Below are 21,640 nucleotides of genomic sequence, written 5' to 3'. Positions count from 1 at the left end.
TACCTTCGGTTCTAGCCTACCTCGGACCGAACCTCTACCTTCGCGTCGGATAGCCTGCCTCGGACCGAACCCTCGTCCCTTCGCTTCTCGCCTCTGGCTCGCGCCTCTCGCCTCCGAGTCAGCATTCTCCTGACCGAACCTCGGCCTAGGGACCGAACCTCGGCCTAGGACCGAGAGGTCTCGCTGGAAGCTCAATTTCTCCCGGTTTTCGCATAGTTTTACGTTTAAGGCCCGTTTTTAATTATTTTAACGCGGGGTTTTCCCCCAAAATCATATTTTAACATAATAAACCCTAAATATTCACAATTTAATCATATTTTCATAAAAATCTTTATTTAAATATCAAAAGCAAGTGGGTAAAAGTACAAAGAAGTGGAGTGTTGACTTTGCTTTACTTTATGACGCAAGCAACCACTCCCACACCCACTCTATGACCAGCCATACCTCCCCACCATACCTTGTACCTTTTACTCCCTTTCACAAGTAATTCTCACGTTTTTGAAGAGCTGGATATTCATCCTCTCTCCTCATTTTCTCTCATTTGTTCTCATTTCACAAGAAGATCAAACTCCTTTCTCTCTCACTTTCTCTCTCTAGAAATCCGAGATTCAAGGGCTGATCTTGAGAGTTTCCTCCACCTTTGGTAAGCATAATCCATTTCCTTAAGATTATCTCGATTATTTCCACTCAAATCATGAGTATCTTACACAAACTCCATTAAATTTGTGTTAGAGCTTCGAATCTTCAAGCGATTCTTCAAGTGTTCTTGGGTTGAACACTTCTCTTCTTCAACACTTATCTACTGAAATCACACAAGGTGAGTTCATACCCCTACATTTTCATGTTTTCTTAAGTTTTTAGGGGGGGAATACAAGTTAAAACACCAAGAACATAACTAAAACTTTCTAACAGCTTTCATCAGAAAAGTTGGACTCCATTCACGGACTGTTTTGGACACCTTAAACATTTTAGTTTTCAAAACTGTTTTAGGTGCATCTAGTTCCACTTCTTAGCTTTAAAATGACTACTTGCACATCTCCATACGATTTTTCTACAATTTATAGTGATTTTTACAAAACTGCCTATCATTCAAACACCAATCCGGACCAGTCTGTGATTATGGACTTTTTCACCTAGGTTAAAGGTCATTAAAAATCATGATAAAAATTATGAGTAAACTAGACACATTTTGGAAACTCCCAGAAGTTACGGATTTAGTTTTCGACTTCGTATGATTTTTCTATAAATTTTCAAAAACAGTGTAGGAAGGCTGAAAATTTGTTAACAGCTTGTAATTTTTACAACACTTTGTATTATGTTGAGCAAGTGTATAGGGTCAAGTTCTAAGTATTGAATGTGATACGTTGTAAATTTTACCATCATAAACTGAAAATAAGTCATTCATGATAAGATTATTCATTCATTTAGAACATGTATATATATATATAAACTATAATAAGCATAGTTTAATGGATTTCATAATCCTAACGCTTTTTCATAAAAGAGTTCTTATATATTACAAACGTTTTGGATAAAACTATAATAGGTATAGTTTTCGATACATCACATAACACACACGTACGAAAAGGGGTACATTCATACAGAAAGGTTTTACACTCCCGCATACAACTTGTAAACTTGTTAACCTAGATTGTGAGACATTCTCTTTCCGTACGTCCGCGTGCGGAATATAAAATCCTGTACGTTATAATCAGAGTCTCCCGGATGGAGAACGTGATAGTTGTATATAGATCTATATTGGGATTGACACCCCACACCTTGCTGCTAGCTACAGTTGGACCTGCAGGTCTACGGGTGATAATTGTCATTTCAGTTATTCGACGCCTGAGAAACGTCGTGGCAGGTTCATTAGTCTTAAGTATGATTATAGCGGCTCACATAAGGATATAACAATACATAAAGTTTACGGGATTTTTATAAAACTTTAATGGGTTTTTATGTCGATTTTAAAATCACTTTTATCTCAATAAGTACCGATATTACTGTCTACATTCGGTTTTTGGTATTTATGTCTACACATCATTTGAAACCACATTTATAGCTTTAAGTATAGGCGATACTTGTTATTTTCTCGGTCCTAAGACTTAGGACTACATATACATCAAGTATTAACAAACAATAGAAGTTTCGGGAACATCATTTAATTCAAGTGCGTTTATGTCAATTTAAGCACATTTCATTTTCCTTTAATAAGAAAGGTTACTTATACATTTTGGTCATCGGTTATGAGACTACTTTACATAAATTTTATAAAGAAAATATCGGATTTTCTGAATACATATCATATCATTTTTACAAGGAAACTGGTCTATTTCTCCAATAAAATCTCTTATGAACTCACCAACCTTTGTGTTGACACTTTTCAAAACTACTTGTATTCTCAGGAATTCAGTGAAAACAGGAAACCAACAACGTTTTGAGGATGGGACGATAAATTGTCAAATAGTTCATTTTGTTTCATAATGTAATTGATTCGAGTCATGTAAACATATACATTGGTGTAACTTTTTCAGTTATATTTATGATGGTTGTATTTACTTTGAGCACTATTATACTCATTGTTGTGATACTCTACATGAAGTCCTCCACCCTCGAACGTTTCCGCCATCCTTGGTTTGGGGGTGTGACAGATTGGTATCAGAGCATTGTTTATAGTGAACTCAGTATATCGAACCACATAAGATATACAAACTATAAATGCATTGGGACTAGAGTCTCTGATTTTATGTTTTCAAAACAACTATACTTTTAGAAATAAGTAGTTTCTTATTAAAAGTATACACGCATGCATACATACTAGGGTCGCGTCGTTCTAGAACAAAACAAAAGTAATGATTGTTGGATATCACAGGTAAGCTCGGGGATGTATGGTCAGTCTTGGGATTGGCATAGCCTGATCAACTATGCTCGTCCGAGGAGTGATTAGCACATGCCCAAGAATGGTTGTGATATGGCAACAAGCCTAAAAACATACCAACACTACCACAATGAAATACCATAGGGGTATTTGGTGTTATTATAATTACTTATCTGAGAACTAAATAGATTTTTATCAATAGGTCAACAATTGCTTAGTGGATACATTAAAATTATATGCATCCAGGACGTCATAGACTTAGAATCTGTGAATCTTTGCTTTACTTCCTGTTCTCGTTGGATTGGGGATCTAGAGTTAGGGTCGCTTATTCGAAGGTCTATCCCGTCCCAAATACATATGACTAGTATGCACTAAACAATGTATTGAAGTACCTGATAAAGATCATCTTATAATTATCTAATTAGTACATCTACTTAGTTATTTCTTATATCCCCATTTCTCGCGAAGATATCATGGCTGGATTTAATCCCCACGACGACCCGTACTACCCTAACCACAACAATACCGAATGGCTCGGAGAGGAGCCAGTGAATGGCCACCCAATCCCTGTGGATGGTCACCAAGCTGAAGGCCTTGCTGACGGTTTCGACTCCGAACCTGAAATGGTGAACCTATCCTCAATGACCCGTGTTCCCAATCCCAATCCTCGACCGGCTTTTCAAGGCCCGATGCCTCCTTGGGTAGAGTGCTTGGAAATCTGGAGCGAAGAGCAAGATCAACCTAAGTCGTTCGATGGAGATCGAAGCTTCTGCAACATAAACGAAGGAACCCCAGCAGATAGAATTTTTCCAACCCTGGTCCGTAGAATTGCCCGAGACGAGATTCGGAGCAGAACAACTCTCCATAGTATCGCAGAGGTTAATGCAAATGCAAGAATACATACGATCCGCACCAATCGCCTTGAGCACTCGTGAAAAGTCTGAGGAAGACTATGAAACCCTGCTGCAAGCACTGGCTGAATCACGAACCGATGTCATAAAACTTCAAGTACGCCAGAGGGTGTACGAAAGGCACATGCTTGATATGGAGCGGCAGCTAGCTGAACTGAGAGATCACAAGAAAAATGACCGCCGCCAGTAGTAAATGCCTTACTTCATTTCATGTTAAAAAGGAATCGTTATCCCTATCTATGCCCTATGAGGTATTTCCTATGAAACTATCTTGTACTGTAGGTACCTTTAGTGAGACCTTTAGGCAACCAAGACACTCCTGCTTTGATATGATATAAGACCCTCTACAAGGTCAATTTTCCCTAATTAGTTACATCTTAAACATCAATGACGTATCAATCAGCCGAGTTCTGTGTCACCCTTTTGTTCAAACACTCCCATCATGCTGCGATAGGAGCCTGCCTAAAACCCACTCTATTCAAGTTGTAAGGCTAGAGTAATCTAGCTCTGGAATCGTTCCTGATCCTCTCTCCAAGGTTGGATCATGTCATTCACCAACCAATGGAACCCGGTTTCAAACAACCAACATCAAAGGATCACCACCTGAACTTACTTCTACTCTATATTAGGATTGCATCATAGGGATGCAAGTCAAACCTTCGAGAACATGTTCTAATTGGTCATGATAAGGACCTAGCCTGGGTCAACTATAAGGCACCACTTGGGTGCAGAACTACTAAAAATTCATGGGTTACCATGTAAAGACCCCGTTATGAATTGTTTTCAGAACGCCCTTAACGACCAAATTACGTTACAAATCAATATAAGATAAAGCTTAGTTAGAAACTCACGACGCATAGCCATTCTAAAAACTCCTTATCATCTCACCCTTAAACATTTTGTTGAAAAGTTCCTTCATCATAGACTCGCGGGTGCGATCATACCAGCACTAATGCACCGGAGCCCATCAGAACTCCCCAGCCAAGTCTGTTTGGACACACATGATTCTAAGATGGGTAAAGCTTGACGCCCGTATGAAACCTACCCCTACCCACTGCTGTAACCCTATTTCAAGAATGTTAGCGGAAACACTAGGAGTAGTACAGTAATGTGCAAAAAATTTATATGCGTTAATATAAATTGTAAGGATGCACTTAAGATAACCATTTCCACTAACGAAGATGTTTTTCATCGTGAAACAGAACTATGTCTTCACCAAGAGGGAACCAACCAACTAGCAAGGTGCCAACTCTGCAGATAGACGCTGCTACTTTTCAGGCTGCAGTCACGGCAGCCGTGGCAGCCGTCATGGCACAGTTCAATGCTAACAACGCCAGCAGAAATGGAAGCGGTGCTAACAATACAGATAATGGTAATATTCAGGAACACCAGCGGGTGTCCGCCAGCAAAAATACCTCAGGTCTCAAACCTACGAACAAGAAGAAAAAGTTTTGGAACATGAAAGAGCGCCACCAATCTCAAAAATCCATTAAAAGACAACAACCTATGGCCACCCCCACCATCACAACAGCAGTCACGACGCATGCCCCGATACTAGCCATAGGATCTACCACCCAAACGTCGGCCAGACCATATGAGGGATCTCTCCCAAAGTGTGTCAAGTGCAGTTTCCATCACACAGGAGCTTGCCGAGAGATGCACTGTAAAAACTGCAACAGGAAAGGACATACCACCCGTTTCTGTAAGGTCCCGACCCAGTATCTCCCTCCAATCACCAGCACCAGGGCGGACCCAGTATGCTACTCATGCGGTGAAATGGGACACTTCAAGAGAAAGTGTCCATCCAAGAAGAATGACGGAGGAGCTGGAGGAATGTAACAAACAAACCGGCAGGATCAGTAGGAAACCATATTAGGACTTTTGTAATGTTTCCAACGTCGAAACTTTTAAGTACCATATGTTTGTAATGAAATCGTCATGTTTGCTAAAGTCACCGTCTTTCTAATAGTAGTTAAAATACTCTCTCGTTTAAATCAAACCAAATACATTCATATATGATCTAAAGATCATTACCTCTAAGATGTGATGACTTTGTACATACATCGGGGTTAATACTGAAGTTGTGAAACAAATAATTTCATCCCGACTCCTAATCCGTGTCTAGTAGTAAGAGTGAGTGGGGCCACCCACTCGACGACTCCCCAAACATCAGATCACATACGACGTTCATATACCATTCGATCATAGAGAGACCTGTCAGGGGTCATGATGTCAAATATCATTACTAATTCTCGAAACACACCTGCCGCCAGTACTAGGCACTGTGGCATAAATCATCTACGATAATGATAACATCAAACAAAGTTTATCACCCTAAAAAGAAACACAAGATACTTTATCACTCCAGTAATCCCTTCGTGCGAATACAGCTTAGCTAGTTTTATCTAAAAAAAAAAAAGATATTGCTGTCGTCATCCAATCTTCATTGATATAGCCCTCATCTTCCCAATTTAACATCTACAAAAGGACCTTTCACCTAACCCCTCCGAACATCGAAACCTTCGTCTCTCATAAACATCCAGCTTGAACCTACGGATTATCTTTTGCTATGGAACCCCAAGACACGCATCAGAGGAGTGTTATACTTCCGAAACCTTGTCACAAGTATTTACAGGAGACCCTTGGGAATGTCACGCATGTAGCAGACAAGGTCCAAGCACAGAAGCTTGGGAAAGACAAAGTACGAGTTCTGCCATGAACTTCGAGCCAAGGTAGCCCGGGAGGGCGAGTAAATGTCCTACCATCTAAGAAGGCCTAATCGTAAAAACCAAACCCACATGCTTCCTACCGAGCTACAAGAACTCTTAGGTCAAACCTGTCGAACTACTCAACAATAAAGTTGAGGAACCAAGTTTTTCACCCTGGAAAGCTCCGTTCTTATTCTTCAAATAGAAAGGCAAATTGCTCATAGTTCCATTAACTTTAGAGGCCTTGATAATATCTCCAGTAGAAACCTTCACTATCTGCCTCACATAAACGAATAGGCCGACCAACCACAAGGAACGAGGTACCCTTTAGGAATCAGACCTGAGATCTAAATATCACCAGTCGCGAGTATTGGATAAGGATGTCAGAGGACAACTCTCCAAATTCGATGCGGACGCTGCAAGTCTGTAGTGATACCCCTCGGATAGGACCAACCCGTTCGCAGTATTCATAGGGTGTGCCATTCTTACTAGGATCAGTTCATCGTTGTCGTTGTAAGTGACTTGCTTATCTACCCTCGTAGTAAGAAGAATTACTAAGTTAATTGCTATGATTTCCTCACTTATACATTCCCTAGTTATATATAACGAATACCTGGTAGATAATAGCATGTGAGAATTCTGACTTAGTTTCTTTTCCTCGTTGGGATGTGAAACTGAAGTAGAATCACACATTTTACTATCCGCCCAGTATTGGTTATATCATAATGTGTATGAGCTAAGATTTCGTGTACAATAACTCATCTCTTAGTCAGAATCAAATTAATGTAGAGCCGACCTTAGTCATTTCCAACTCATTGCCTAAATTCGAATTTCGGGACGAAATTCCCTCTAACGGGGGGATGATGTGACAACCGTCAATTTTCGGTCAAGTCAAAGTCAACTAAAGTCAACAAGTCAAACCAGTCAACTCAATTTGCCGTGAGTACTAAAGTTTACGTTATGTAACTTCTAAACAACTCTCTATTCTAATGAGAGATCATAAATCGAAACGTGCGTTCACCTAGATCTCCTTAACCTAAAACGGTGGTACGTGGAGAGCCAAACCGATAAAACAATGTTACATACTCATTGGGAGTATGTAAGATCCCTAATCAAGGCTTAACGGGGTTTAAGGACCTTGCAGTGCGTAGCCGGACACTCAAAAAGGTCACCAATGAAACCTCTCCCACATATCTCTAAATATGTGAAACCTCTCCCGCATATCTCTAAGTATGTGAAACCTCTCCCACATATCTCTAAGTATGTGAAACCTCTCCCACATATCTCTAAGTACGTGAAACCTCTCCCACATATCTCTAAGTATGTGAAACCTCTCTCACGTATCTCTTCGTATGTGAAATCTCTCCAAGTACGTCAAATCTCTCCCAAATCTCTCTAAGTATGTGAAATCTCTCTCACGTATCTCTTCGTATGTGAAATCTCTCCAAGTACGTCAAATCTCTCCCAAATCTCTCCAAGTATGTCAAATCTCTCCCAAATCTCTCTAAGTATGCGAAATCTCTCTCCGTATGTGAAATCTCTCCAAGAATGTCAAATCTCTCCCAAATCTCCCTAAGTATGTGAAATCTCTCTCAAATCTCTCTCCGTATGTGAAATCTCTCCAAGAATGTCAAATCTCTCCCAAATCTCCCTAAGTATGTGAAATCTCTCCCAAATCTCTCTCCGTATGTGAAATCTCTCCAAGAATGTCAAATATCTCCCAAATCTCTCTTCATATGTGAAATCTCTCCAAGTATGTCAAATCTCTCCCAAATCTCTCCAAGTATGTCAAATCTCTCCCAAATCTCTCTAAGTATGCGAAATCTCTCTCACATATCTCTTTGTATGTGAAATCTCTCCAAGTATGTCAAATCTCTCCCAAATCTCTCTAAGTATGTGAAATCTCTCTCACGTATCTCTTCGTATGCGAAATCTCTCCAAGTACGTCAAATCTCTCCCAAATCTCTCTAAGAACGAGGAATCTCTCTCAAATCTCTCTCGAAATCTCTCCCAACTTTCTATAATCACTCGGGGCATCCCGACCCTCGAATTTGGCGAAAATAGCCCAAAAACGGAAGTCTACGCGAAAAACGGACCTTAGGAACCGAAACCCCTCTTAAGGAACCGAAAGTACTATTCATGAGGGTCTGAACCGAAAGTACTATTCATGAGGGTCTGAACCGAAAGTACTGTTCATGAGCCGAACCGAAGCTGCTGACCCATGAACCGAACCGAAACCACTGTTCATCCGAGCCGAACCGCGCATAGAAGGAAGGTCCGAACCGATCGTCGCATGAGAGGAAGAACCGAACCCGAAGGTACTGTTCATTACTGTTCACAACAGTACCTTCGGTTCTAGCCTACCTCGGACCGAACCTCTACCTTCGCGTCGGATAGCCTGCCTCGGACCGAACCCTCGTCCCTTCGCTTCTCGCCTCTGGCTCGCGCCTCTCGCCTCCGAGTCAGCATTCTCCTGACCGAACCTCGGCCTAGGGACCGAACCTCGGCCTAGGACCGAGAGGTCTCGCTGGAAGCTCAATTTCTCCCGGTTTTCGCATAGTTTTACGTTTAAGGCCCGTTTTTAATTATTTTAACGCGGGGTTTTCCCCCAAAATCATATTTTAACATAATAAACCCTAAATATTCACAATTTAATCATATTTTCATAAAAATCTTTATTTAAATATCAAAAGCAAGTGGGTAAAAGTACAAAGAAGTGGAGTGTTGACTTTGCTTTACTTTATGACGCAAGCAACCACTCCCACACCCACTCTATGACCAGCCATACCTCCCCACCATACCTTGTACCTTTTACTCCCTTTCACAAGTAATTCTCACGTTTTTGAAGAGCTGGATATTCATCCTCTCTCCTCATTTTCTCTCATTTGTTCTCATTTCACAAGAAGATCAAACTCCTTTCTCTCTCACTTTCTCTCTCTAGAAATCCGAGATTCAAGGGCTGATCTTGAGAGTTTCCTCCACCTTTGGTAAGCATAATCCATTTCCTTAAGATTATCTCGATTATTTCCACTCAAATCATGAGTATCTTACACAAACTCCATTAAATTTGTGTTAGAGCTTCGAATCTTCAAGCGATTCTTCAAGTGTTCTTGGGTTGAACACTTCTCTTCTTCAACACTTATCTACTGAAATCACACAAGGTGAGTTCATACCCCTACATTTTCATGTTTTCTTAAGTTTTTAGGGGGGGAATACAAGTTAAAACACCAAGAACATAACTAAAACTTTCTAACAGCTTTCATCAGAAAAGTTGGACTCCATTCACGGACTGTTTTGGACACCTTAAACATTTTAGTTTTCAAAACTGTTTTAGGTGCATCTAGTTCCACTTCTTAGCTTTAAAATGACTACTTGCACATCTCCATACGATTTTTCTACAATTTATAGTGATTTTTACAAAACTGCCTATCATTCAAACACCAATCCGGACCAGTCTGTGATTATGGACTTTTTCACCTAGGTTAAAGGTCATTAAAAATCATGATAAAAATTATGAGTAAACTAGACACATTTTGGAAACTCCCAGAAGTTACGGATTTAGTTTTCGACTTCGTATGATTTTTCTATAAATTTTCAAAAACAGTGTAGGAAGGCTGAAAATTTGTTAACAGCTTGTAATTTTTACAACACTTTGTATTATGTTGAGCAAGTGTATAGGGTCAAGTTCTAAGTATTGAATGTGATACGTTGTAAATTTTACCATCATAAACTGAAAATAAGTCATTCATGATAAGATTATTCATTCATTTAGAACATGTATATATATATATAAACTATAATAAGCATAGTTTAATGGATTTCATAATCCTAACGCTTTTTCATAAAAGAGTTCTTATATATTACAAACGTTTTGGATAAAACTATAATAGGTATAGTTTTCGATACATCACATAACACACACGTACGAAAAGGGGTACATTCATACAGAAAGGTTTTACACTCCCGCATACAACTTGTAAACTTGTTAACCTAGATTGTGAGACATTCTCTTTCCGTACGTCCGCGTGCGGAATATAAAATCCTGTACGTTATAATCAGAGTCTCCCGGATGGAGAACGTGATAGTTGTATATAGATCTATATTGGGATTGACACCCCACACCTTGCTGCTAGCTACAGTTGGACCTGCAGGTCTACGGGTGATAATTGTCATTTCAGTTATTCGACGCCTGAGAAACGTCGTGGCAGGTTCATTAGTCTTAAGTATGATTATAGCGGCTCACATAAGGATATAACAATACATAAAGTTTACGGGATTTTTATAAAACTTTAATGGGTTTTTATGTCGATTTTAAAATCACTTTTATCTCAATAAGTACCGATATTACTGTCTACATTCGGTTTTTGGTATTTATGTCTACACATCATTTGAAACCACATTTATAGCTTTAAGTATAGGCGATACTTGTTATTTTCTCGGTCCTAAGACTTAGGACTACATATACATCAAGTATTAACAAACAATAGAAGTTTCGGGAACATCATTTAATTCAAGTGCGTTTATGTCAATTTAAGCACATTTCATTTTCCTTTAATAAGAAAGGTTACTTATACATTTTGGTCATCGGTTATGAGACTACTTTACATAAATTTTATAAAGAAAATATCGGATTTTCTGAATACATATCATATCATTTTTACAAGGAAACTGGTCTATTTCTCCAATAAAATCTCTTATGAACTCACCAACCTTTGTGTTGACACTTTTCAAAACTACTTGTATTCTCAGGAATTCAGTGAAAACAGGAAACCAACAACGTTTTGAGGATGGGACGATAAATTGTCAAATAGTTCATTTTGTTTCATAATGTAATTGATTCGAGTCATGTAAACATATACATTGGTGTAACTTTTTCAGTTATATTTATGATGGTTGTATTTACTTTGAGCACTATTATACTCATTGTTGTGATACTCTACATGAAGTCCTCCACCCTCGAACGTTTCCGCCATCCTTGGTTTGGGGGTGTGACATTATCTCAATAAACAACTTTAAAATCTCAAGTACATAAATGTTCATCAGTGTGTACAGATCATGTCGGCGCCTTCCCGCTATCCTCGCTAGTACCTGAAACACATATCACATAACACGGTAGGCATAAATGCTTAGTGAGTTTCCCAAAATACCACATAAAACACATACGCCACTCAAGGCCATAGATCTATTGGACCTTCCGATCCATGTGTCTCAGGGGACTTCCATCCCAACCCTGGTAGACCTTCCGGTGCTCCTCATTGACCTTCCGGTCTGTCTCATCTTGACCTTCCGGTCCATACCCTGTTGACGTTCCGGTCCATATCATGATAAACTTCCGGTCCATTCCATGCTACTCATAACATAACATAACACATACATATCACATATCAACATATATTACATACTCTGCATAGCATATAGGACCTTCCGGTCATACATAATTACCACTCTAGGTAAAGTATAGTGAGAAGACTCACCTCGTATGAAGTCAGATAAACTCTCGTGCTTGAACATCCCGACCTAGCCTCCTCCTATCAACAGGATAACATCTTTAATCAAAATCCTCTCATGTTCTCATCTCTAATAATGGGTAGAAGACCATTCTACCCCTCTCTGACCTCTCTTGAATCAGCTTGACCAAAACCCCAAGGTCAATTGAAGTCAACTCTAGTCAACGGTCAAACTTTGACCAGACTCGTCGAGTGCACATGGGTGACTCGGCGAGTCCAAGCGTGTCCTCTGGATTCTTCTAGAGCCTCACTCGACTCGTCGTGTGAGCCTTCCATTCGACGGGTTACCAGTGGTCATAAATCGCGGGGTAACCCGATCCGACTCATCGAGTTCCCTTATGGACTCAGCGAGTTTCCTCCATGGCAACACTCATTGGACCTTCTGAGGTCAGATCTGTTTCTCTAACTTATAGATCTGGCCTTCTAGCACCCAAAAGTCATGTAAAGGTCTGAACTTGAGGCTCATGCATGGTGTATTTTGCTCTATACATCATTATGACTCCATTGAAGCTTCATAGCTCCAAAGTTCCAAGGTTACTCCTTCATGGCCTCCTACTTTCAGGTTCTCTAGACCTCACAAGGTCCAGATCTACAAAGTAACTCGAAAAAGGGTTTGGACGCACCCAAAACCCCATCAATAAGGTGATACAAGCCCTAACTTAACCACCAAAGGAAATCTACTCAAACACAAGGGAGACAAGAGCTTGTACCAGATCTGAAGCTTGAAATGAGGATGAAACTGATCCACCAACCCTCCTCTGAGATCCTTGCAACACCCTTGACCTTCTTCTCAAAGAAATGACCTCCAATTAGCCTCTCTCTCTTCTTTAGCTCACAAATAGCTCTAGGGTTTCTCTCATGAAGACACTGATGGGAAGGGGCCAAGGAGGCTATAAGTGCCTTCAAATAGGCCCAGGCCCGAGAGAATTATGGTGGAAGTTTGCATGAATAGAAAATACCCAACACCAAAAACCCTTACTCGTCTTAAGCTCTTAAGCTCTCTAACATTTGCATGGAAGGGAATAAGGAACCAAGATTACATTTTAATGCTTCCAAATAACTCCATAATCGATGAACTTTCCAACTTTATCAATTAGAATGGTCCAAACACCCAAGATCGAGAAACTAGGTCTCAAAGTGACCAAAAGTGCATCTTTATCAACTTAATCCATTAAGTCTAAGTCTCCAACCTTCAAATCTGAATCAAAATTATGTTTAGATGGATAAAGTTTCCAACTTTACCCATAACAAGGTCACAAAATTTCAACATCTAAACTTTATGCACTAAAATGACCAAAAGCTCATAATACCCAAAACTAGCTAGATCTAACAAATGCATCATCAAGATTCGAGCTTTATACCTCTAGAAGAAAGATCAAGGTGAATAAGACATGGATCTATAACTTCCAATGCAACCAACACTTCTCCATTGAGATCCATCTTCTCTAAGATGCACCAAGAACACTCCAAAGCACTTAAAAACACATTCTTTTTGCTCACAAGGCTCAAACTAGGGTTAGGGTTTCAAGTAAGGATGTTGAAGGGGTGGAGGCTGAGAATAGAAAGGGTTTGGGGGAGTTAAGGAGCTTAAATAGGGCTCAAAACCCTCAAAATAGGATTTGGCACTTTATTGCGTACACCTAACATACTAGGTTGGAGTCCACGATCACACTTGCCTAGTATGCCTAGCGTACTCCCCGTATGTCCAACGTAGGCGACTTAACAAAAAATCACCCTAACTTCAAACGGTTGTAACTTCTTCGTTCCAACTTTGTTTTCGACGTTCTTTATATCCACGGAAAATTGTTGAAGAGCCCCACAATACTATCTAAATAACTTGAACTAAAAAACCTCTCGAATAAAAATCCATATTTCATGCAAAAACCCGCCCTATGACTTTTCCCTTTTTACCCTTCGGCTCAAAACACAATTCAATGGTTAAATCGCTTAGCTATCATTACCTCCTTCCACAAGAACTAAACTTTGCCTCCTTAGGGCCTAAAACCTGACACAATCGACTTCTGCCCCACAACCCGAAACGGCGGAAAGAAGATGTTTCAAGGCGGCAGGCCAACATACTCGGGGCAATCAAGTCCGGTGACTGTGGGCCCATTATGCATGCTTGTATATGTTTTAAGGTGTATTCTATTGTGGGGGAACTCACTAAACTTCGTGTTTACCTGATTGTTTATGTTTTCAGGCACCATCGATAATTGTGGAAGGTGAAGGCGTGATTATACATACTCATTAGCAACATTGAGGATTCCACGTTCATTATATTACTCTGATTTTCAACTAATGTAATTTGGAACAAATAATTTTCTTAACATGAATTATAATTGTGAAGTTTTACTTTAATTAAAATGAAAATATTTTGTTGTCAAAATAAGATGTTACAGTCATAAAAATTATAAACTCTTCTAACATAAATTTTCAATCATTTCTAACTAATGCAATTGGAATTAGGTCACACGGATGAGCCAAACTCAAGTTAGACAAATGATTGGCAACCTAATCATTCTCTGAAGGAAACTAGGTCTTGTTTTTTAAGCCTTGGAAAATGCATGCCTTTGTTTTTTTGGCAGGTCACTTAAAAATTCCGATTTTTCTCAAAATAACACTTTATTTTACATAATTTTTGAAGGCCCTTTCCAATTCACTTTGTACCATTTGTATAGGTGAAAAAATGGAATAAAAATGAAATGTTGTATCTTATAACTTATTATAATAAGAGGTGTTTAGGGATATTCAGTTTGAATATTTGTTTAAATTTTTTTGCTTAGTAAAGGTCATAGAATATAACAACCTACTTTTTTTTTTCTTTTTTTTACTAATATAATATAGCAATGGATATGTAAACAACCAAATTTCATTAATATTTAATCAGAGTATGTAAGATACAAAAATACGATATTATATTTGTTAATCGGATCACAATTCGTACAAGCGGTGAATCAAATCTATCTATTACATAGTCGATCCGACAAAAAAATTACTGTAATTCTAGTGCGGGTATTATCACTATTAAATTTTAATGAAAAATAATCTATTCCAAAATATAAAATTATAAAAATGATGATAACGAAACATTGGGGTCAACGGTCCAAACGAAATTGGTCTCATGTCTCAAACCATCTTGGTACATCCATAAATCTGGTCTCAAATCACGCATAGCTTCTCATAAATCAAAATGATTGTTCACTCTAAATTCGCACAAAGATCTTCATCTTCTTTTGAATTTGAAGAAGGATCTTCATCTTCCTCGGAACTTCTAGAAGGACCTTCATCTACTTCATCGACTCCTGGTCATACATATGACGTATTTTTAAGTTTTAGAGGTGAGGACACTCGTCATAGTTTCACCGATCACCTTCATAAGTCCCTCAAAGCTAACTTAATCGAAACCTTCTTGGACGATGAAAAAATTGAAACCGGGGAAGATCTGAAGCCGGAATTGGAGACGGCGATTAAAGCATCTAGGGCTTCTGTTATCGTGTTGTCCAACAATTACGCCACTTCCACATGGTGCCTTAATGAATTGGTATTGATTCTTCAGCAACGTAAGACATCCAGACATATCGTTTTCCCCATCTTTTATCATGTCGCGCCCACATATATCAAGAAGCAAGAAGAAAGCTTCGGAGTTGCAATGGCTAAGCATAAACAGAAGATGGAGGCAGAGACCGATGCAACTAAAAGAAGTGAATTTGCTCAAAAGATCAACCTGTGGAAGGAAGCGCTTACACAAGTTGCTGGATTAAAGGGGGAGCATTTAAACGGCAGCCGGTAACCACTCTCTCTGTCTCATATGATGTGAAAAACTGAAAGTTAAATCTCCAAATCTGGTATATTAGTTTTGTAGATTGTGTTTTGTGGTTCTTAATAAAAGCAAATTTCAGGGGAGAGACGGAGTTTATTGAAGAACTTATAAAAGACATCTCCAGTAGATTACGCATAACCTCAAGGAGTGTTCTTCCACAGCTTATTGGAAGGGACAATTCCAAGAAATTTGTCACTTCATGGTTGAAAGATGCTGCATCTTCACATACAGCAGACATACTCACTATTTCAGGTATGGCTGGGATTGGGAAGACGACTTTGGCCAAATATGTCCATGCATTTCATTCTCATGAATTTGACTCAAGCAGCTTTATTGAAGATATCAGTGGCAAATGTCATAACCAATATAATGGGTTGCTTAATTTACAAAAACAACTTTGTGATGACATTTCAAAACCAAATTCAATTCAAGTTCATGATGCTTCAAGATATACCTCACAGATAGAGAAAGCAGTAGCCTGTAAAAAGGTGTTTCTAGTTCTTGATAACATTGATCATCTTGACCAGTTGGATGCATTACTTGGAAGCAAAGCTTTTCATCTAGGAAGCAAAATTATAGTAACAACAGAGTACAAATGGCTGACAAAGAGTTGTGCACTATTCAAGATGAATATCAACTCCAAGCATAAAACACTCTTGCTTCAAGGCTTACATGAGACTGCATCACAACAATTTTGTGTTATCATGCATTCATGTCCTACAATCCCAAGGAAGGTTATGAAAAGGTTTCAGAAACGATTGTGAATTATTGTCAAGGAAATCCAATGGCTCTTAAAGTTTTGGGTAAGTCTCTACATGACCAAAATGTAGCTTATTGGAAGGGGCGCATACAAGGGCTAATGAAAGAAAAGGATTATCCTTTAAATAATGTATTGAGAATGAGTTTCAAGTCTTTGCCATACGATGATGATAGGGAATTGTTTAAGCATATTGCTTGTTTTTTTGTTGGAATGGATAGATATGTTACTGAAACAATAGTAAATGCATGTGGTATAAACACAGATATTGCATTCAAGGATCTCATCGATAGATGCCTTATTAGTATTGGGTGGAATAATGAATTGGTGATGCATCAGTTGCTTCAAAAGATGGGAAGATTCGAAGTACGTGAAGAATCACCTAAGAAGCCATGGAAACAAAGCCGATTATGGTGTCATGAGGAGTCACTGGAAGTGTTGAAAGAAAAAAAGGTAAGAATAAGATATCATATATACTTGTTTAGAGTATTTTGAATTGTCTATGTAGATGTATGTATAACAATTAATTTTTTTTTGGCACTTCCTTTCTTCTTAGGCTAAGGAAAAGGTTATAGGTCTTGCTCTTGACATGAAAATGCTAGAGCAGCAAAAGTTTCGTGAGACATTTGTGTTAAAAACAGATGCATTGAGTAAGATGCATAAGATGAAGCTACTACAACTCAATTACGTGCAAATCAATGGATCTTATGAGGACTTTCCAGGACAATTAAGATGGTTGTGTATGCATGGGTTTCCTTCAAACTCTATACCTCAAGACTTAAACATGGAGAATCTGGTTGCTCTCGACATGTCATATAGCAAAATCAAATCATTTGGTATTTGTAATAGTAATCAACAACAATTTGAGAGTACACAAAAGGTAACATATCTAAATTTACCCTTCATTCATGTTAAGTTGATAAAACTCATTACTCACTGGTCACTCCTATTTTCTAACATATCTCCATTTCACCAGTTGACTGAATCATCCTCAAAAGACAAAACGTTGCTTAGATCATTAAAGATTTTAAAATTAAATTTCTGTAAAGAGCTTCAATGTCTGGGCAGCTTTGATGAACTACCATCACTTGAGAGATTAATAGCTACAAATTGCACCAGTTTGCTGGAAGTTTGTGAATCAATTAAGACATGTATCGAACTTGTCCTCATTGATTTAAGATATTGTGAAAAGCTTGAAAAACTTCCAACAGCTATAGACATGTTAAAAAAGGTTAAAACACTATTGCTTGATGGTTGTAGTCTTAGTGGATCAAGAATCGAGACTGGGAATATGGATTCACTAGAAATGCTCAAGGCTAACAACACTGACATAAACACAATAACCTCTTCCTCCACCATTCCTGAGGCTACACCTATACCAATTAATTTGGATTTTACAGCGATTTCTATACCGAAATCTTTAGTAAAATTGTCACTTGCAAATAATAATTTGTCCACTGAGTCCTTTCCCATAGACTTCAGTTGGTTATCTAAGTTGGAAGAACTATATTTAGATGACAATCCTATCATTTCCCTCCCCAATTGTGTGAGAAGCCTTCCTGTGCTTAAGAAACTTGGTATAAGTAACTGTAAAAGGCTGATGTCAATTGAGCATCTTCCACACACACTAAGAGAGTTGACACTGTATTCGATTTATAAACCTTCTCTAAGAAAAGTTGTATTTCTTCCAGAAATGTCCCCACTCCGGTTACTAATAGAGTGGAAATCATTTGCACCTTCATCTTTTGAATTTGAAGGCATGATCAAAGTCCAACCGATTGTAGCTGTTGAGGAAAAGTTGTTAAGTAGTTTGGGCTGGACTAAGCTAGACTTCCTTAACAAACAGTGCATTGAAACTCCTAACTTGAATAGAGAATCAGGGAAATCTGAAATCCAGGTTTGATCTAGAAATCTAGTTAATTATATGTATGTATATTTGATTTATGGTAATTAATTAATTAAGGTGGTTGTAATTTGTATTTGTATATGCTAGATGTATCATCAATTTGGAATATTCAGCACAATTTATGGAGCTGAAGATATGCCGAGTTGGATTACGGATATAAGCCAAGGGCAATCAATATCATTTACAATCCCATCATCTTCTAAAAACCTCACGGGATTAAATTTCTGCTGTGTACAACACATGTTTCTATTTCAAGAAGACGATTTCTTCTATTTGCCAATGATGATAATTACTAATAAAACAAAGTCCTACACCTGGATGTATCAACATTACATTGACAAAGTGAGTGTAGGTGGGGAGTTTTTAGTACTATTAAGCCATTGGATGTTTGGAAAGAATGAGATGGAAGATGGTGATGAGGTTACTGTTACTGTAACAGAGGAACCTGGACAAACTAGGGTGGAGTGTGGGGTGAGTTTTGTGTATGATAATGGAAAGACTGATGAAGAAGAAGAAAATGTGTTGGGTTATTACAAGTCATGGAATCATATCATTGGTGGAGATCTTTCTCCTTTTGAAACAACAAAGGGAGAATACATCTTAAACACCAGGCGATTTATGATGCATGCAGATGAAGTGAATTATGATCATCAATTTGTTGGAGAAGACTCCAGCTTTAAAGGTAGATTTCATTTTTATCAAGTATTTTTATTGTCATGAAGTATAATCCAACTATATGCATAATGATCCGACCCATTAACTAATGAATTGTAATCTAACCTTGTTCCAGTTCCTAGTAAGAAGAAATGGGTTGACTATATGTTTGACTTGCTAGTTGACCTCTTTAGTGTTGTGTAATAATAGCCTTAGATGGGGATATTCTTGTCTTACATAGTTAGGTAAACTTCTTTAAGTAGATGGATACTGGGTCATTTGTTTTATATAAGTGGATCATGAGCCATTCATTTTCAATCGATGGATCATAATTAACAAGTTATTTGTAATAAATGGACTATAGCACAAATTGATCTTATTTGCCTCTGAGTTAAGAGTTTTTTTAGGCTATAAAAGTTAAAAGTTATATTTTAAATTTCTAAATGGATCGATCCCACATGAAACATGGATCAACCCAAGACCCAAGTATTGTTTTTGTTAAACGATATTGTGAGTCACAAAAATATATCAGAATGGATCTAGATAAAACCTAACTCATTGAGGGACCTAACTAAAACTATTTTGTCCAAATGGATGTATGTGAATGATAATTAATGTATTCCTTTTTATCTGTTTTCATCAGAACGAAACGTGTGGTTTAGAGCTTTATCCCAAAGGAAGTCTCACTCTCACATACTTGATTAAAGTCGGGAGGTATGTAGTATCAATAAAATGCACATACATGACACAACCAAATATGTTATCATATTAAAAAATAAAAAGGGAAATTCCTTGGTTATCAAGTCTTGCCATCACTTATGCTTCTTTATTAAAAAGAAAACTACCTTTTTTATGGAAATTTCATAGAATGGAATAAATTATTAAGGCATAGGATTTCTTTTTAATTTTTTATTCTTCATTTAGGTAACATTTTTTTTTCTTTTAGTTATTGTACTCAAAGAACAAATGTACTAGTTGACAAATCTAAATATGAGCAACACAATCAACAATATTCTTTCTTTGGTCAAGCTACCTAACTTCTCTCAATTATTTGCGGATTTCTTTAAATTACTGTGTACTACATTCAATCTCATCAACAAGAAGGTTGTGTAAATGTGTACTATAAGTTGTCAAACATCTTCATTGTCATCTTTCATTGTAGTTTTTGACTTTACCTACCTCTATCATATCTTGTTATGGGTTTTGATATGATATTTGTGCGTGTAGATTCAAGAGGTTGATTGATCAAAGTGATTTGTGGACTTCATTTGATGAAAGACATTAGGTTCGATGTGTTCATGCTTTAGGAACCACAATCTATTTTCTGATTTACTTTTTGTTCACGAAATGTGTGGTATCTGATGCTACTAAATGCTCAAGCATTCTCATCACTTCATATGTTTGTTTTGATCAAAATCATGATTTATGTTTCTTGATAAGTGATAACTACAAGATGGACTAATGTCAAATGGTTGGTAATATAACCATTCAAAATTGTTAAGCTAAATCCTGGTCATTAACCGAGAAATCAAAAATATCAGACACAAAACTAGAATAACAAATACTTTTCTTATAGTTACAAGAAACTGCATTTAAATATAACCACTTGTGATGGCCAACGCTTGTTGTAGCGAGTTTATTAATCATATATTTTTTTATTGAATAAAACGATTACTTGTGTAATTTAAGAGAGATGACATATTTATTAAAATACATAAGAAGTAATTATAGAAACCGAGTGTCATTTTTCACATTTTCACTTTTGTTTTAGGTTATCTCAAGTGTGAAATTTCGTTAAAATATAAATAAAATCAAGTATTAACAAATTTTGTAAAAGCTAGGCTAAAATTTTGGACTTTTCACATAATAGCCACTAAAATAATAAGAACGCTCAAACTGGATCTAAATAGAGAAGATAGAAGCCCTTTTGTGAAAATATCTGTTACGTCCCAATTTTCAATCCAAAATTTATATTTTTTATTTATTCAAAAAATTCGATTACATTAGAGTATAATTACATTATGCAGAAATATGATTGCGAATGCGTGTATGTATAGTCGAGTCTTGCCTTTCTCATGAACCGATGACGTGCCTAAAAACATTTATAACAACTGGGTAAACGTTAGACTTAGCGAGGTCTCTAAAATATCATATATTACAATACATATGCATTCATACATTGAGTATCTAGGCTCATAATCACTTAAGTTGTTATTATCGTTATCCGGCTCACAATCGCTTAAGTTGCTATTGTCGTCACCTGAGTATCTAGGCTCACAATCGCTTAAGTTTCTATTGCCATTATTTAGGCTTACAACCGCTTAAGTTGTCATTGCCATCAACTCACCCTTGGCCTTTAGAATAAAGCTAATTTACCCACATCTTAGCCTTCCGCACGAAGCGGGAATGCCTCAGCCCTTAACCGATCACATATACAATTAACATTACAAGCAACAACCTAACAAGTCTACCGATACAGGCACATAAAAACTACACTAT

The 21,640-nt window shown here is 37.7% G+C and overlaps 2 protein-coding genes across 2 annotated transcripts; both read left to right on the top strand.

Annotated features, from left to right (window-relative positions):
• The first annotated feature begins 15,122 nt into the window (after positions 1–15,122).
• LOC111899426 (disease resistance protein RUN1) lies at positions 15,123–20,541 on the top strand. The gene is made up of 7 exons (XM_023895281.3): positions 15,123–15,790; positions 15,904–17,034; positions 17,138–17,461; positions 17,558–18,478; positions 18,575–19,169; positions 19,785–19,855; positions 20,369–20,541. Exons 2-6 carry the CDS (start codon positions 16,537–16,539, stop codon positions 19,844–19,846), a joined length of 2,400 nt encoding a protein of 799 aa, XP_023751049.1. The 5' UTR covers positions 15,123–15,790; positions 15,904–16,536; the 3' UTR covers positions 19,847–19,855; positions 20,369–20,541.
• Positions 15,195–16,473, top strand: LOC111899459 (disease resistance protein RUN1). Its single transcript, XM_023895311.1, has 3 exons — positions 15,195–15,790; positions 15,904–16,304; positions 16,352–16,473. The coding sequence occupies exons 1-3, from the start codon at positions 15,195–15,197 to the stop codon at positions 16,471–16,473; spliced, it is 1,119 nt and encodes a 372-aa protein (XP_023751079.1).
• Positions 20,542–21,640: the final 1,099 nt, after the last annotated feature.

This window comes from Lactuca sativa, chromosome 1, assembly GCF_002870075.4.
Source record: "Lactuca sativa cultivar Salinas chromosome 1, Lsat_Salinas_v11, whole genome shotgun sequence".
NCBI lineage: Eukaryota > Viridiplantae > Streptophyta > Magnoliopsida > Asterales > Asteraceae > Lactuca > Lactuca sativa.
The sequence above is the reverse complement of the archived record's forward strand: the minus strand, read 5'-3'. Positions and strand labels throughout refer to the sequence as shown.

What these genes read in the sequence shown, in the direction of transcription:
- LOC111899459 (XM_023895311.1), top strand. Translation starts at nt 15,195, where the DNA reads ATGATTGTTCACTCTAAATTCGCACAAAGATCTTCATCTTCTTTTGAA. An exon ending in GAGCATTTAAACGGCAGCCG is followed by an intron (nt 15,791 to 15,903) that starts GTAACCACTCTC and finishes AGCAAATTTCAG; the next exon opens with GGGAGAGACGGAGTTTATTG. An exon ending in GATAGAGAAAGCAGTAGCCT is followed by an intron (nt 16,305 to 16,351) that starts GTAAAAAGGTGT and finishes CATCTTGACCAG; the next exon opens with TTGGATGCATTACTTGGAAG.
- LOC111899426 (XM_023895281.3), top strand. Translation starts at nt 16,537, where the DNA reads ATGTCCTACAATCCCAAGGAAGGTTATGAAAAGGTTTCAGAAACGATT. An exon ending in AAGTGTTGAAAGAAAAAAAG is followed by an intron (nt 17,035 to 17,137) that starts GTAAGAATAAGA and finishes CTTTCTTCTTAG; the next exon opens with GCTAAGGAAAAGGTTATAGG. An exon ending in AGAAGACTCCAGCTTTAAAG is followed by an intron (nt 19,170 to 19,784) that starts GTAGATTTCATT and finishes TGTTTTCATCAG; the next exon opens with AACGAAACGTGTGGTTTAGA.